This window comes from Danio aesculapii, chromosome 11 (assembly GCF_903798145.1).
Source record: "Danio aesculapii chromosome 11, fDanAes4.1, whole genome shotgun sequence".
Taxonomy (NCBI): domain Eukaryota; kingdom Metazoa; phylum Chordata; class Actinopteri; order Cypriniformes; family Danionidae; genus Danio; species Danio aesculapii.
Genome location: NC_079445.1, coordinates 26,873,509 through 26,886,232, shown reverse-complemented (window position 1 = coordinate 26,886,232; position 12,724 = coordinate 26,873,509). Strand labels below are relative to the sequence as shown.

Genomic DNA, 12,724 nt, shown 5'->3' with positions numbered 1-12,724 from the left:
CCTCTTCAACTGTGACATTTAGCTGAAGATGGAAAGCTGGGTTGTGATCTGACATGAGAAGCACTTCAATCATCATACGGACAGACGTATCAGAGGAAGAAATGCTACATGTTTCTTTTTCTCTCCAAGAAAGAGGCTCTGTTCCTCTGTCAGGATGGAAAGGTCAGATTGGAAGAGGTGTGTGTGCGCGCATGTGTGTCTGTGTGTGTGAACTGAGAATTATACAAGCTCTCTGCTATCTGCAAGGATCCACACATTCTCATCTGACAGTCACATGAGTGGTGTGAGACGCACACAGATCAGTGTTTGGCAGAGGAAGGAATTTCTCTTTCAAGAGCCTGCAAAATCAGGAGTACTATAAGAGTTTTGTGGCTTTTTGATCAGAGCTGTTATCTTTGGGGTCATCTTTACAAAATGACATTTTATCATTATTTCTAGACATACTGTAGTCAACATTTGAAGTGGATCAAAATGTTTTTCAAAATTGTCCTAAGGAATGTTTGTTGTTCAATAGTTTTAGGAGAACTTTGATTAAAGGTTTTGATCCACTTCAAATGTTGACTACTGTGTATGTTGATGTAGCAAGATATGTGGAAACGATCCATCGTGTGAAACATTGTTATGGTTTTTTATTTCTTTTTATTCTTCTTCATCTATGTAAAGCTGCTTTAACACAATCTACAAAAAAATCTACAAAAAAAAAAACTTTTTTTTACTAAATTAATATTTATTATGTTTTACTATTAAGTATTTATGTGGTTGCAAACAATTTATATGAGCTGAATTTCATTTATTAATTTTCTTTTCGGCTTAGTCCCTTTATTAATCTGTGGTCACCACAGCAGAATGAACCCCCAACTTATCCAGCATATGTTTTACGCAGCTGATGCCCTTCCAGCTGCAACCCATCACTGGGAAACATTCATGCACACTCATTCACACTCACACACTACAGACAATGTAGCCTTCCCAATTCACCTATACCACATGTCTTTGGACTTGTGGAGGAAACCCACACGAACACGGGGAGAGCCTGCAAACTCCACACAGAAATGCCAACCAAATCAGCCGGGGCTCGAACCAGCGACCTTTTTGCTGTGAGGCGATCGTGCTAACCACTGCGCCACCATGACGCCATATGCTGAATGTAAACAAATTAAATTGTACCTTTCTAAATGTAATATGTTTGTTCAAATTCATCCCATATAAATTGTTTGCAACAACTTACCTTAAACATTATTTAGTAAATCCAATGAATATTTTTTTTCAGTGAGCTGCAGTAGTTGGGTTTGATTTGTTTTAAATGTTAAAAAAATTATTTAGGCTGAATTTATTTTAACATTAAAATACACAGTAAAAAGGAAAGGGGTCTGGCTGCAGACTTGGTGGAGTGCAATCTGAGATGCATCCAATGCTTTTTAATGGGCTCACCTAACCCTACCCCTCACAATGATGTCAATAGCTCCACTGAATGCATTGCGTCTGACATGGCATCGTTGAGTGATGCAATCTCAGCTTGCATCATAAAGGCTGCATCCAGATACTATTTGTAAAAAGTAATGCTGTAAAAATACTTTCTATTTGTTTTCTAATAGTTTTTATTTAATAAAATGTTTTTTAAGGGACTGTATGTAAGTTTTCGACTCTTCTAAAGCATAAAACACGATAATATGTTTGCAGATATTTAAGAAACTTGCCAAGTGAAGATTCTTGTTTATCTATAAAAAACAAAGCTGAAGTCAGATATTCTGCTATTTAAATGTGTTTTCTATGCCGGAACGCTGTCTTTGTTTTGGTTCTTTTACCCCCCCCCCCCCCCCCCCCCAATGCCAGTTTAGCCATATTATATTTCAGTACCTCGGGTTGCCTTGGTGGAAAACCGCATATTTCATTCAATCAGTCAGAAAGGCCCTCAACACACTACGTGACAATTTGTCTGTTTTCCAGAACAGAAGCACAGAATATGCACTCACTGACGAAATGGTAAGGTTTATAATCTAATTAATACATATTAAACCTCCTTAATGTTATTAAATGTAGATGCTGAATCGCTGATATGTGTTGGTTTTGAGTCACAGTTCTAAAGTTCAATTCCAGATGGTTTATTTTATTTTCAAGCTCTGAGGTGAACTATCTGCTGCTGCTTTCAGTAGTAGGACAATTAATGTCATGTGAAATGGTATTCAGAGTCAAATTATTAGCATTTAACACTGAATAAAGCACATGAGGTGTACCTGAGGTGATCATTCTGTTTTCTGTTGTTCAGCTGCAAGAAATTGAAGCTGTTCTTTTAATAATAAAAACTTATTTTAATATGGAGAATATTCCTTGTATGGTGTGCCGTTGCTTTAAAATAGAACATGATTTAAATCAGCGTTTAGACTTGATAGTCAGACTCGCTTCAGTTGGTCCTCAATCTGGCAACCTGATCCAGGAATGCAACACCTAGTTCAACCACTGGGTGTCAAACTTACATACTGCACCTTAAAATGTTAAAATTAATTACTGTGATTCATTTAATGCTGAACTTTCAGGACCATTTCTCCAGTTTTCAGTGTCATGTGATTTCTCAGAAACCTCTCGATTATGTTGATTTTATGCTATAGAAAGATTTCTGATTACTACAATCAAACAGTTGTGCTGATTAATATTTTTGTGCAGAACATACATTTCAGGATTGTTTGATGACTAGAAAGCTAGAAACAAAACTCGATGAACCACTTGGAGTTCAAACTTTCTATTTTAATAGTAATTATGTTATGCATAATATGCATATTATACTTATATCTCTGTGCTAGTTCATGACACATTTCGCGGACAGCTATACATAATTTATTGTTTGGATTTTTGCATATTAATGATTAATGACTCATTCAGGTACATTAATGCTCTAAGGTTGAACAGCCTATTTGAACAGGCTGTGTGTCATGCAATTATTTCTATGAATAAACAAAAGAAATACTTACGCCACACAATCACACTCATCATCAGCCAGAAAATGGTAAGTGCGATTATCTAAAAAAAAAAAAACAACTCTCATTATTCCTTGCAAATTCACAATTCACCCTCAGCTGGCACCAGAAAACATGTAATCAGCAAACAATCAACAGATAAAAACAGGTTTGAGGTCCTTTGTTAAAACACAAGTGGGAGGAAAAAACAAATAATTTGTGCTCAAGTGCAAATACCAAATCTTTAAATAGTGTTTCAGAACAACCTGAGTTCAAGGACCATGGTATTGTCTGGATTTTTGTATGATGTCATAACGACACTGGAGACTCGAGGCCTGAATAATGCATGGATGCATGAAGATACAATTAAGCAATGCACTTCCCAATAGCCTGAGGTTTGTACGCTTCAGCTCTGCACGAAGCTCCCAAAATCTACCTCTGATGGTTTTTTGTCCATTATATAACTTAAAAGAGTGGGATGGATGGGAGTGTGTGGTTTACTCACGTGAGATGAGGTCAAAGCATTTCTTGTCTTCTAGACTGGGCTTGACTTGGCAGGTGAGGAGGTTGAGTTTAGCTGGTGATTTATTGGGCTGCAGTGAAGGGGAAGAATATAATCACTTACATGGTATGACTAAAGGCCTGTTTGCCACTTTTGTGTATGTCTCGTTGGTTTGTTTTATGTGAATAACAGCCTTGGTTATGGCCAGTCATAATGCAAATACAAAAAATGTAGAATAAATAAATAAATGCGTAAGTAAAAGGGTGATTGAAACAAACAAACAAACAAACAAATAAACAAATAAATAAATAAATAAATAAATAAATAAATAAATAAATAAATAAATAAATAAATAAATAAATAAATAATTGAATGAATTCAAAATTTTGAAGTAAATATGATTACAAAACTATAAATTCACAATTTTATTTACTAAGGAAAAGCAAAATCAAATAAATCTTCAAATAAATGCTGTTTAAAAAATAAAAGCTTTCCAATTGTTAGAAAATCCTGAAAATTCAACTTTGCCACTCCAGAAATAAGTTACATTTTAAAATAATCGATTATATGAATATAAATATATATATATATATATATATATATATATATATATATATATATATATATATATATATATATATATATATATATATATATATATATATATATATACAGCTGAATTATTAGCCCTCCTTTGAATTTTTTTTCTTTTTTAAATATTTCCCAAATTATGTTTAACAGAGCAAGGAAATTTTCTCAGTATGTCAGATAATATTTCTTGTCTTATAAATCTTATTTGTTTTATTTCGAATAGTTTTAATTTGTTTTAAATCCATATTAAGGTCAAAACTATTAGCCCCTTTAAGCTATTTTGTTTCGTCTACAGAACAAACCATCATTATACAATAACTTGCCTAATTACCCTAACCTGCCTAGTTAACCCTTTAAATGTCACTTTAAGCTGTATAGAAGTGTCTTGAAAAATATCTAGTCAAATATTATTTACTGTCATCATGGCAAAGATAAAATAAATCAGTTATTAGAAATGAGTTATTAAAACTATTATGATTAGAAATGTGTTGAAAAAATCTTCTCTCCGTTAAACAGAAATTGGGGAAAAAATAAACAGAGGGGCTAATAATTCAGGGGGGCTAATAATTCTGTCTTCAACTGTATATATAAACATACCAGTAGAAACCACAACATTTGGAATCTAATTATTCAAAAAAAATATATGAAATGCTAACAAATAATCACAACCTACTCTCACCGGCCACATTATTAGGTACAGTACATCTTACTAATATCGGGTTGGACCCCTTTTTGCCTTCAGAACTGCCTAAATCCTTCGTGGCAAAGATTCAACAAGCTACTGGAAATATTCCTCAGAGATTTTGGTCCATATTGACATGATAGCATCACGCAGTTGCTGCAGATTTGTCGGCTGCCAATCGCCCGTTCCACCACATCCCAAAGGTGCTTAATTGGATTGACATCTGGTGACTGTCGAGGCCAAGTTCAAAGTCACCTAAATCATCTTTTTTTTCCCCCTTCTGATGCTGGGATTGAACTGCAGCAGATCGTCTTGATCTTGAAAATTTGCATTAATGAGCGGTTGGTCAGGTGTACCTAATAAAGTGGCCTGTCAGTGTATATAAAATGAATAAAACCTTTTTTACAAATTTAGAAAAGTAAAATTCTTCCAGTCCAGGACTAAAATGCTAAATACAGTGTGCATGTTTTACATATGTATAGACCTAATGAAGGTTTACGAACAAGTATGGGAATATGGGAATATAGTTGAAGCTTGAAATTAAAATAAAGGCACTAATTATGGTACTTATCAAAAATAAACTGCTGCAGTCCATAATAGTTTATTATATAGCAAGGAACAGAATTCATATCTAGGATGTACTCCCATTCTATCACAGAAAGCAGCAGAGGAAAGAAACTGCTGTATAGAGTGATGTGAGCACTCACAGTTCCATGAGCGATGGTGAGATAGCAGTTCTGCACAGTGCACTTCCTCTTCTGCCACATCTTCCTCAACCTAGCAGACAAATGAGCATCCACATCACATTCTCCTCAATCAGCACAAAGCTAGATCGAGAATACCAGGACTGTGTGTCCTACCAAACATGAATAATGTGAAACGAAGGCCTAACAGAGCACTTCTAAAGGGATTTATCAGAGAAAATCTAAATGAATGTGTGGATTGTATGTCATGTCTGAAGAATGCTGGAACCGGGAACACAAAGTCAATGATATCTTGGCCATTTGCTACGACATGATTGCATTTACCCATCACTCCTCTTGTAGAGGTAGCCTGATTTCTCTGTGCCGTATTGCTTGTTGCCTTGAAGCTGATGCATGCTGTACACGGTCTGTCTGCTTAGAGAATCCTGCACAACAGAAAGATGAAAAAGAGGAATTCATGCTTTGTTTGCTGTTTGTGATGCCCAATAGAATTTAAATGCTTGTGTGTATGAAACATTGCATACAAAAGCTAGTTCCTGTAGCCTTTTCTACCTTTTGTGGGAACAAAAATAAGGAGAAGTTTAACAGAATCGTCTTGTTGCTCTTTTTCATACAATGAAAGAGGATGAGAAGTCCAAAATGAGTAAAATAGAGCTTTTCACATTTAAAACAGTTTCCTTGTTTGTCCTGCTTCACGTTATACACGGCTCATAATCCACCCTTTGGAAGGACTTCAGCTAGGCATGGGCCAGTATAAGATTCTGATGGTGTGATAACCTTGGATAAAAATATCATGGCTTCACAGTTTTGTGATTACTGCTCTAAAATATATTCTTTTTAAATGTCTGGGTAAAAAACTAAACTACTTTTTCCCCTTTGAACACAATATATTTCAGATTCTCAGGCTAAATAATAAAAATGAATCATTGACTTCTGCTGTCTTCATTAGTTTTAAAAGCACAGATTTCTTTACAAATTAAAATGGCTTCTTTGGATATCTTTTTTCTGGAGATACTGCTATCCTAAAAAACAGCAAAAAAAAAAAAAGCGTAAGTAAAAATCTTACATATACCATAGGAACGGTATAGCAAGGAAATTTTGGCGGTTTTAAAAACGTAGACCTGATTTTCGTCCCATGCCTTCTTCAGACCAATCATATCGCTAATATTACTGGTCGATAAAAAATTTAAAAATGGTTATAAAAAGGATTCCTGTCCATTTGTGTTTCATTCTTCTGTAGAACACAATACTTTGATTATATTATTATACGTTAATTCTATTTATTAGATATAATGAAGGATGTTGGGGTGAAAAATCTCAAAAGATTCTCGAGCTCTGGGCTCCCTCCCGTTTGTAGGGCAAGAGGGAAGATTGAATTTAGATCTCTAGAACTCCCCTGCTTATTTATGGCTAATGATGAAGTGCTTTATGAGGGAGAAATAGTGATGGCTAAGAACTTGGCAATGGTGCCAATTTGGTTTAGTCAATTTACTTATGACGCATGTCTTTGGTCGGTGGGAGGAAACCAGGGAACCCGGGGCAAACCCACGCGAGCACGGGGAAAACATGTACAGTAAACTCCACACAGAAATGCGGACTAGCCTAGTAACTGTGAGACAATAGTTCTAAGCACTAGGCTGCCATACTGCCCAATCTAAGACGAAGGGGAAGGAATCGGGGAGGAAGGAGGGATTCTTCAAGACAAGGATGACTGTGCTAGGAAGACTATGGTTATTTATAGTGACTTAGGAAGCATCTGATTGGAGAATCATGTGATAGTTAATGCGGGTCTAGCCGTGGTCAATCATAAGCATGTGATCCTCTCAAAACTAGTTTCATAAATAAACTTCACTTATTTGCAGAAAATGACAGTAGTTATATCTTTAAAAACTATTTTTCTTATTGCTTGTAGAAGCTAATTTAGTTAGCCCAAAATACTTTTTCAGTTTCTGTAATACAAAAAAGTACTTCAACAAGTATCATAAACAGTTATAGGAACAATAAAAAAAAGTTTCTACAGTGCGAAAGCACCATGAAGGCTCAAATAAACTACTATAAAGCTTTTCAAGGATATACTTTTTTCAATCAAATCCTGAGTGAGTAATTTTACCTCATTATTTGACATATTTTCTCTCAAATATTGAAACAATGCACAGTGCTTATGTAGCAAAGTTTCCACCCATGAAGTAAATCTTTTCAAAGTTTGCAAAAATATTTAAAAAATGACCCATTGCAAAATTAGGTTTGTTTACAACAGGTTGTTAGAGTGGCTGAAAATAACCAACATTAACAGGCAAGCATAATCGAGACATCTGATTATTCACTTGGGTGCAATGTTAATTCAGTATACTGTATGCATTGCCATCTCCAATTATTCACATTAACCATTTTTTCCAAAACCACCTCAAGAAAGCGTAAAAAAAGTTTTGTGAATGAAATAATTTGGCATTTCCATCTATCGTTTCTAATGCGATACTTCAAAATGTGCATTAACACAGGGTGATGGAGAGACTAGATCAGAGTTCACTTTAATCCTATGGAAAAGAGCATCGTGAACATTCTACAAAATATCTGCTTTTGTGTTTCATGAAAGAAATAAAGTACACTTCATATTTTAAATGTCACACTTTACACTGAAATAAGGGGGGTAACGATGACAGAGGTTAATTTTTGGGTTAATGAAAAGTCAAAACTACTTAAAGCTGAGAAGAAAAAAGGTCACAGAAAGGTCAGTCATGTAGAGAGGTGCAAACACTGAGAGGAAGAACTGGCTCACACGTATGAAGAAGAATTAATAGACCACACACATGCAGGAAATCCACATTAGCTGAACACCACGCATGTAATTATACATTCAAATTAAGTCAAATTAGAGACATTTTGAAATTTCAATATCAAATTATACTTAAACATTTATTAAAACACACACAGAAAAAAAATACACAGTAGTTATAACATTTGAACAATGGATGTCTATGTGGCAAGTGTGTATATACAGTGTATTATAGTTAGAAGATGACCACATGCTGTTCACAGGCTAACATGTACTTAACATGAAGAATTCCAAATATCAACAGCTTTCAGAAACAAATGCATGATAATTGGACATTTCTGCAGCATGATTTGACAGAAAACTGTTATATTCTTCTTGAGAATGTCACACTATATTTCACATGCTCATTTTTTCAACTAAAGTGAGAAACAGTTCACATGCAAGTGTTTATAGGAAATTAGGTCAGTAACACGCTTATAAAAAAAACTCAACTTACTCTTCTGGACTGCTATGTTGTCAGTGAAGCATTTAGAAACATTAACATGTATTAACAGGCATTCTTCCAAGCATAAAGAAAATATTTTGATTGCAAATATACTCTGATCCCTATCCATCATACTTATGGTAAATACTTGAATAGTACTACCAAATAACTCTATAAGATCCCATCTATTTATTACCCTGACACGTAATGTTTACCGCCATGTACTGCAACATAAAATGTTATTGATTTTCCTGGAGTGAATCAATAGTGGTGTGTGACCTCGAGAAAAGAAAAAAAAAGCACAGCAGTGGGTTTACCATACTGTATACTGCAGCCCTATAACATGAACAGCTGAACAAAGAGCTGCAGTTTCTTCATATTTCACTGCAGAAATACTTTTTGAAAGGCGACCTTTTTTTCCCAGCAATTTGTTTTACTTTTTTATTGTGTAAACTACTGATGATATTAATTTTCCTTTGGTTCAGTCCCTAATTTTTCAGGGGTCACCACAGTGGAATGAATTACCAACTACTCATGACAATTTGTTCAAATTTAAAATAACTTTGCTGTCATTTAGAGCCTTTTTTGTAATAAAATAATTTCAGATATTCCACACAGTACCAACTTTTTAATATAAATTTAGTGGAATAACTCTCATTTAACCTCCTAGGGCTTGAGTGTCCACATACGTGGACAGCACATTTTAGCTCTTAAGTGGCTATTTAAAATACTTTGAATGTTTTATATTTTGTTACAGACATACAGTGTCATCCTCCAACTGTTTTGTAGCATATGGAATGTCCTAAACACTATTTTTAACTGTCCAAAATGGGAAAAAATTTTGTTTTTACTCTCCGAGAGTCAAAGCCAGTTAAAAAAAATCTATGTTAAATATGCATTAAGGAAAAAGTGTTTTATGTGAATTCGGACCACGAGTCCACATATGTGGACATCATTTTTCTCTAAAAGTACATCATATCAAAAGGTGATACTTATATTTTTATTCTAATTAGGTTCCAATAAGCCCAAATAGCAAAGAGAAATAAAAAATGCATGTAAAAAAAACAGATTGGGTCTTAAGAGGTTATAACATTGGAAACATTTGTTAAGTGACCAATAGTTATTTTCTGGGGGGAAATAAAACAAATGTAAACATTTCACTTAAAACTAGCAATAAAGAAAACAACACCCTGGAAAGCTGTGAAAATGTGTATTGAACATTGCCATTATTTATTATGTATTGATATGATTTGGGGAAACATGGTGGCTCAGTGATTAACACTGTCACCTCACAGCAAGAAGGTCACTGGTTCAAGTCCTGCACTGTAAAAAATGCAGGGTTCCACACAATTCATTCATGTTGTCGTAACACAAATTGATTGAGTTAACAACACTTTTAACAAATTTATGTGGATTAAACATAAAAAAATTTAAGTTGTCCCAATGAAATCTCAAGAATTGTGTTGTTTCAGCTCATTTGAATTAAGTAGTTTGAACAAGTAAAAAAATATATATTGTTTTGAGTGTGGCTGAGCCAGTTGGCATTTTAGTTTGCATGTTTTCCCCGTGTTCACGTGGGTGTTCGGGTTTCCCCCACCGCCCAAAGATATGGGGTGGGGCTGCACAATATATCGTTTCAGCATCAATATCGCAATGTATACTTCCACAATAGTCACATCGCAGGATCTGCAATGCTAAATCGGTATTATTTTGGAAAACACTTATTATTTGTGGAGTTTTTGCAATGTTTAACCATGAAGTTACCAAAACATTTATTATTTATGTGTGTTTTTATCATTTATTCATTTCAAAAGTATTCAGGAAAAAGAAATTACATTTTTAACTTTAAGGAAAATTAATTGCCTTTATTTATATATATTTATATATTATATGGTGTTATTTTACATTCGATTATTACATTTTTGCATCTAAAAATTGCTAGACTTCCAGAAAACCATATAGCACAGTATATTTTGTTTGCACAGTGTTGTTGCTGAACTATATTTCTCAGTGTTTGTGATTGGTTTATTATTGTTTATGTACATGCACTCACTTGCAAAATCATCTAAAATGATGAATTCTTTCCAAACAGACATATTCATTACATCTGGTGAAATTATATATTCAATATCGCAATATATTCACTCATTCATTTTCTTTTCAGCTTAGTCCCTTTAATAATCTGGGGCCACCAACTTATCCAGCACATGTTTTACGCAGCGGATGCCCTTCCAGCCGCAACCCATCACTGGGTAAACATCTATTCACTCTCATACACTACAGACAATTTAGCTCACCCAATTCACCTGTACCACATATCTTTGGACTGTGGGGGAAACCGGAGCACTCGGAGGAAACCCATGCGAACACGGGGAAAACATGCAAACTCCACACAGGAACGGCAACTGAGCCGAGGCTCGAACCAGTGACTTTCTTGCTGTGAGGCGAAAGTGCTACCCACTGTGCCACCGCGTATCGCAATATATATCGTAGAAAAATAAAATATTACAATGTCAGTTTCTTCAATATCGTGCCGTTCTAATATGCGCTATAGGTGAATTGAACAAACTAAATTGGCTGTGGTGTATGTGTGTGAATAAGTGTGTATGGATGTTTCCCAGTACTGGGTTGTAGCTGGAAGGGCATCCGCTGTGTAAGATATATGCTGGATAAGTTGGCGGTTCGTTCCACTGTGGTGGCCCCAGATTAATAAAGAGACTGAGCTGAAGGAAATTGAATGAATGAATGAATGAATGTTATGATTTGATTTTATGTAATTTATTTTCACCTTTTAACCGTCCCTGATGTTTCAATATTTCAGAATAAGCTGTTTTTTTTGTTTGTTTTTTGCTCAATATTTTGTTCCGAAGTTCAACCAAAATAAATACATGAATTCATTTTGGAATACATCAAGTAAAGGATTTTTTCAAACAACGTTTGTGAAAATGAAATTAAAATATGGATAATGTTCCATTGTCATTGATCATAACAGATATATTGATTTACATATTTATTCTACATTTATATATTTGTATTGCTGAAAAATTGGCAAAAGCTTGTGTTTTGAAGTATACTGCCAAAGTCCCAAGAATTAAAATGATAATTAATTCGCATTTTTGGGCTGCGCTGTGATATATAAATACAGCCTTCTAATATCTGTTCATCAAAAAAAAGTGTTCCCAAAAATTCTTATAAATATTTACACTGCACTTCTATGCTTAAAACTCTTTTTTTTCATTTAACCCACATACAGTAAAAGCCATCAGTTAAACCATGTGAGATCAAGCACAGAGAAAGTGTTAGAAAAACACACTTTAGAAATTTTAACCTGAGCAGCTGGCAGCGTAACGAGTGAAAGCAGGCATGCGAAATTTGTGTGCGGAAAAATCTGTGTGTAAACGGAGCAGAAATGAGGTGTGAATAGACAGTGTCATTGTTTACCTCTTTGAATTCGGGCAGCAGAGCCGGTCTGAGCTGATCTCGGAGAGAACAGAGCTGTCTCTTTTCCTCATCCTGCTTATGTTTGATCTGTGAAGCACACACACACACTTAAATTCCACCAAACACATCCTACACATCCTCTCCTCCATGTTCGCTCCTTCAGTCGTGTTTTTCTAAGCGTGATTACTGAGGCTTTGGGGTGAGACAATGGTGCTTTCATTAAGTCGTCCGTCACTCAGAGCATCAGTGCAGCTGAAAGAGTCGTCTGCTTTATCAGACACAAACTCGTCCTTAAGCGGGATTTACTGTTAGCTGATGCTTACACTGCTGATTTTACCCCTGATTGTGTCAGTGTGTGGTGGTGTGGTAACCTTGATGAGGCCGGATACTCTGTTGTGCTCGAAAGTCGAAGATGTTAAAAGAAAAGACAATAGATTTTTACATTCAAGAAATTGTTGCCAGTTATTCATATATATGAATATATATATGAATAACTGGCATACACACACACACACACACGCACACACACACACTCACCAGCCACTTTATTAGGTACACCTTACTAGTACCGGGTTGGACCCCCTTTTGCCTTCAGA

At 35.0% G+C, this 12,724-nt stretch overlaps 1 protein-coding gene across 2 annotated transcripts in view; it reads right to left on the bottom strand.

Moving 5' to 3' along the window:
- The window catches only part of unm_sa1614 (un-named sa1614), a 75,501-nt gene that overhangs the window by 31,134 nt on the left and 31,643 nt on the right, over nt 1–12,724 (bottom strand). For both annotated transcript variants that reach the window (XM_056468558.1, XM_056468560.1), the window contains exons 9-13: nt 12,129–12,215; nt 5,755–5,855; nt 5,434–5,503; nt 3,457–3,544; nt 2,967–3,015 (exon numbers count right to left, since the gene is read on the bottom strand). In XM_056468558.1, coding sequence (XP_056324533.1) covers nt 2,967–3,015; nt 3,457–3,544; nt 5,434–5,503; nt 5,755–5,855; nt 12,129–12,215 — 395 coding nt within the window. The remainder of the gene's footprint in view (nt 1–2,966; nt 3,016–3,456; nt 3,545–5,433; nt 5,504–5,754; nt 5,856–12,128; nt 12,216–12,724) is intronic.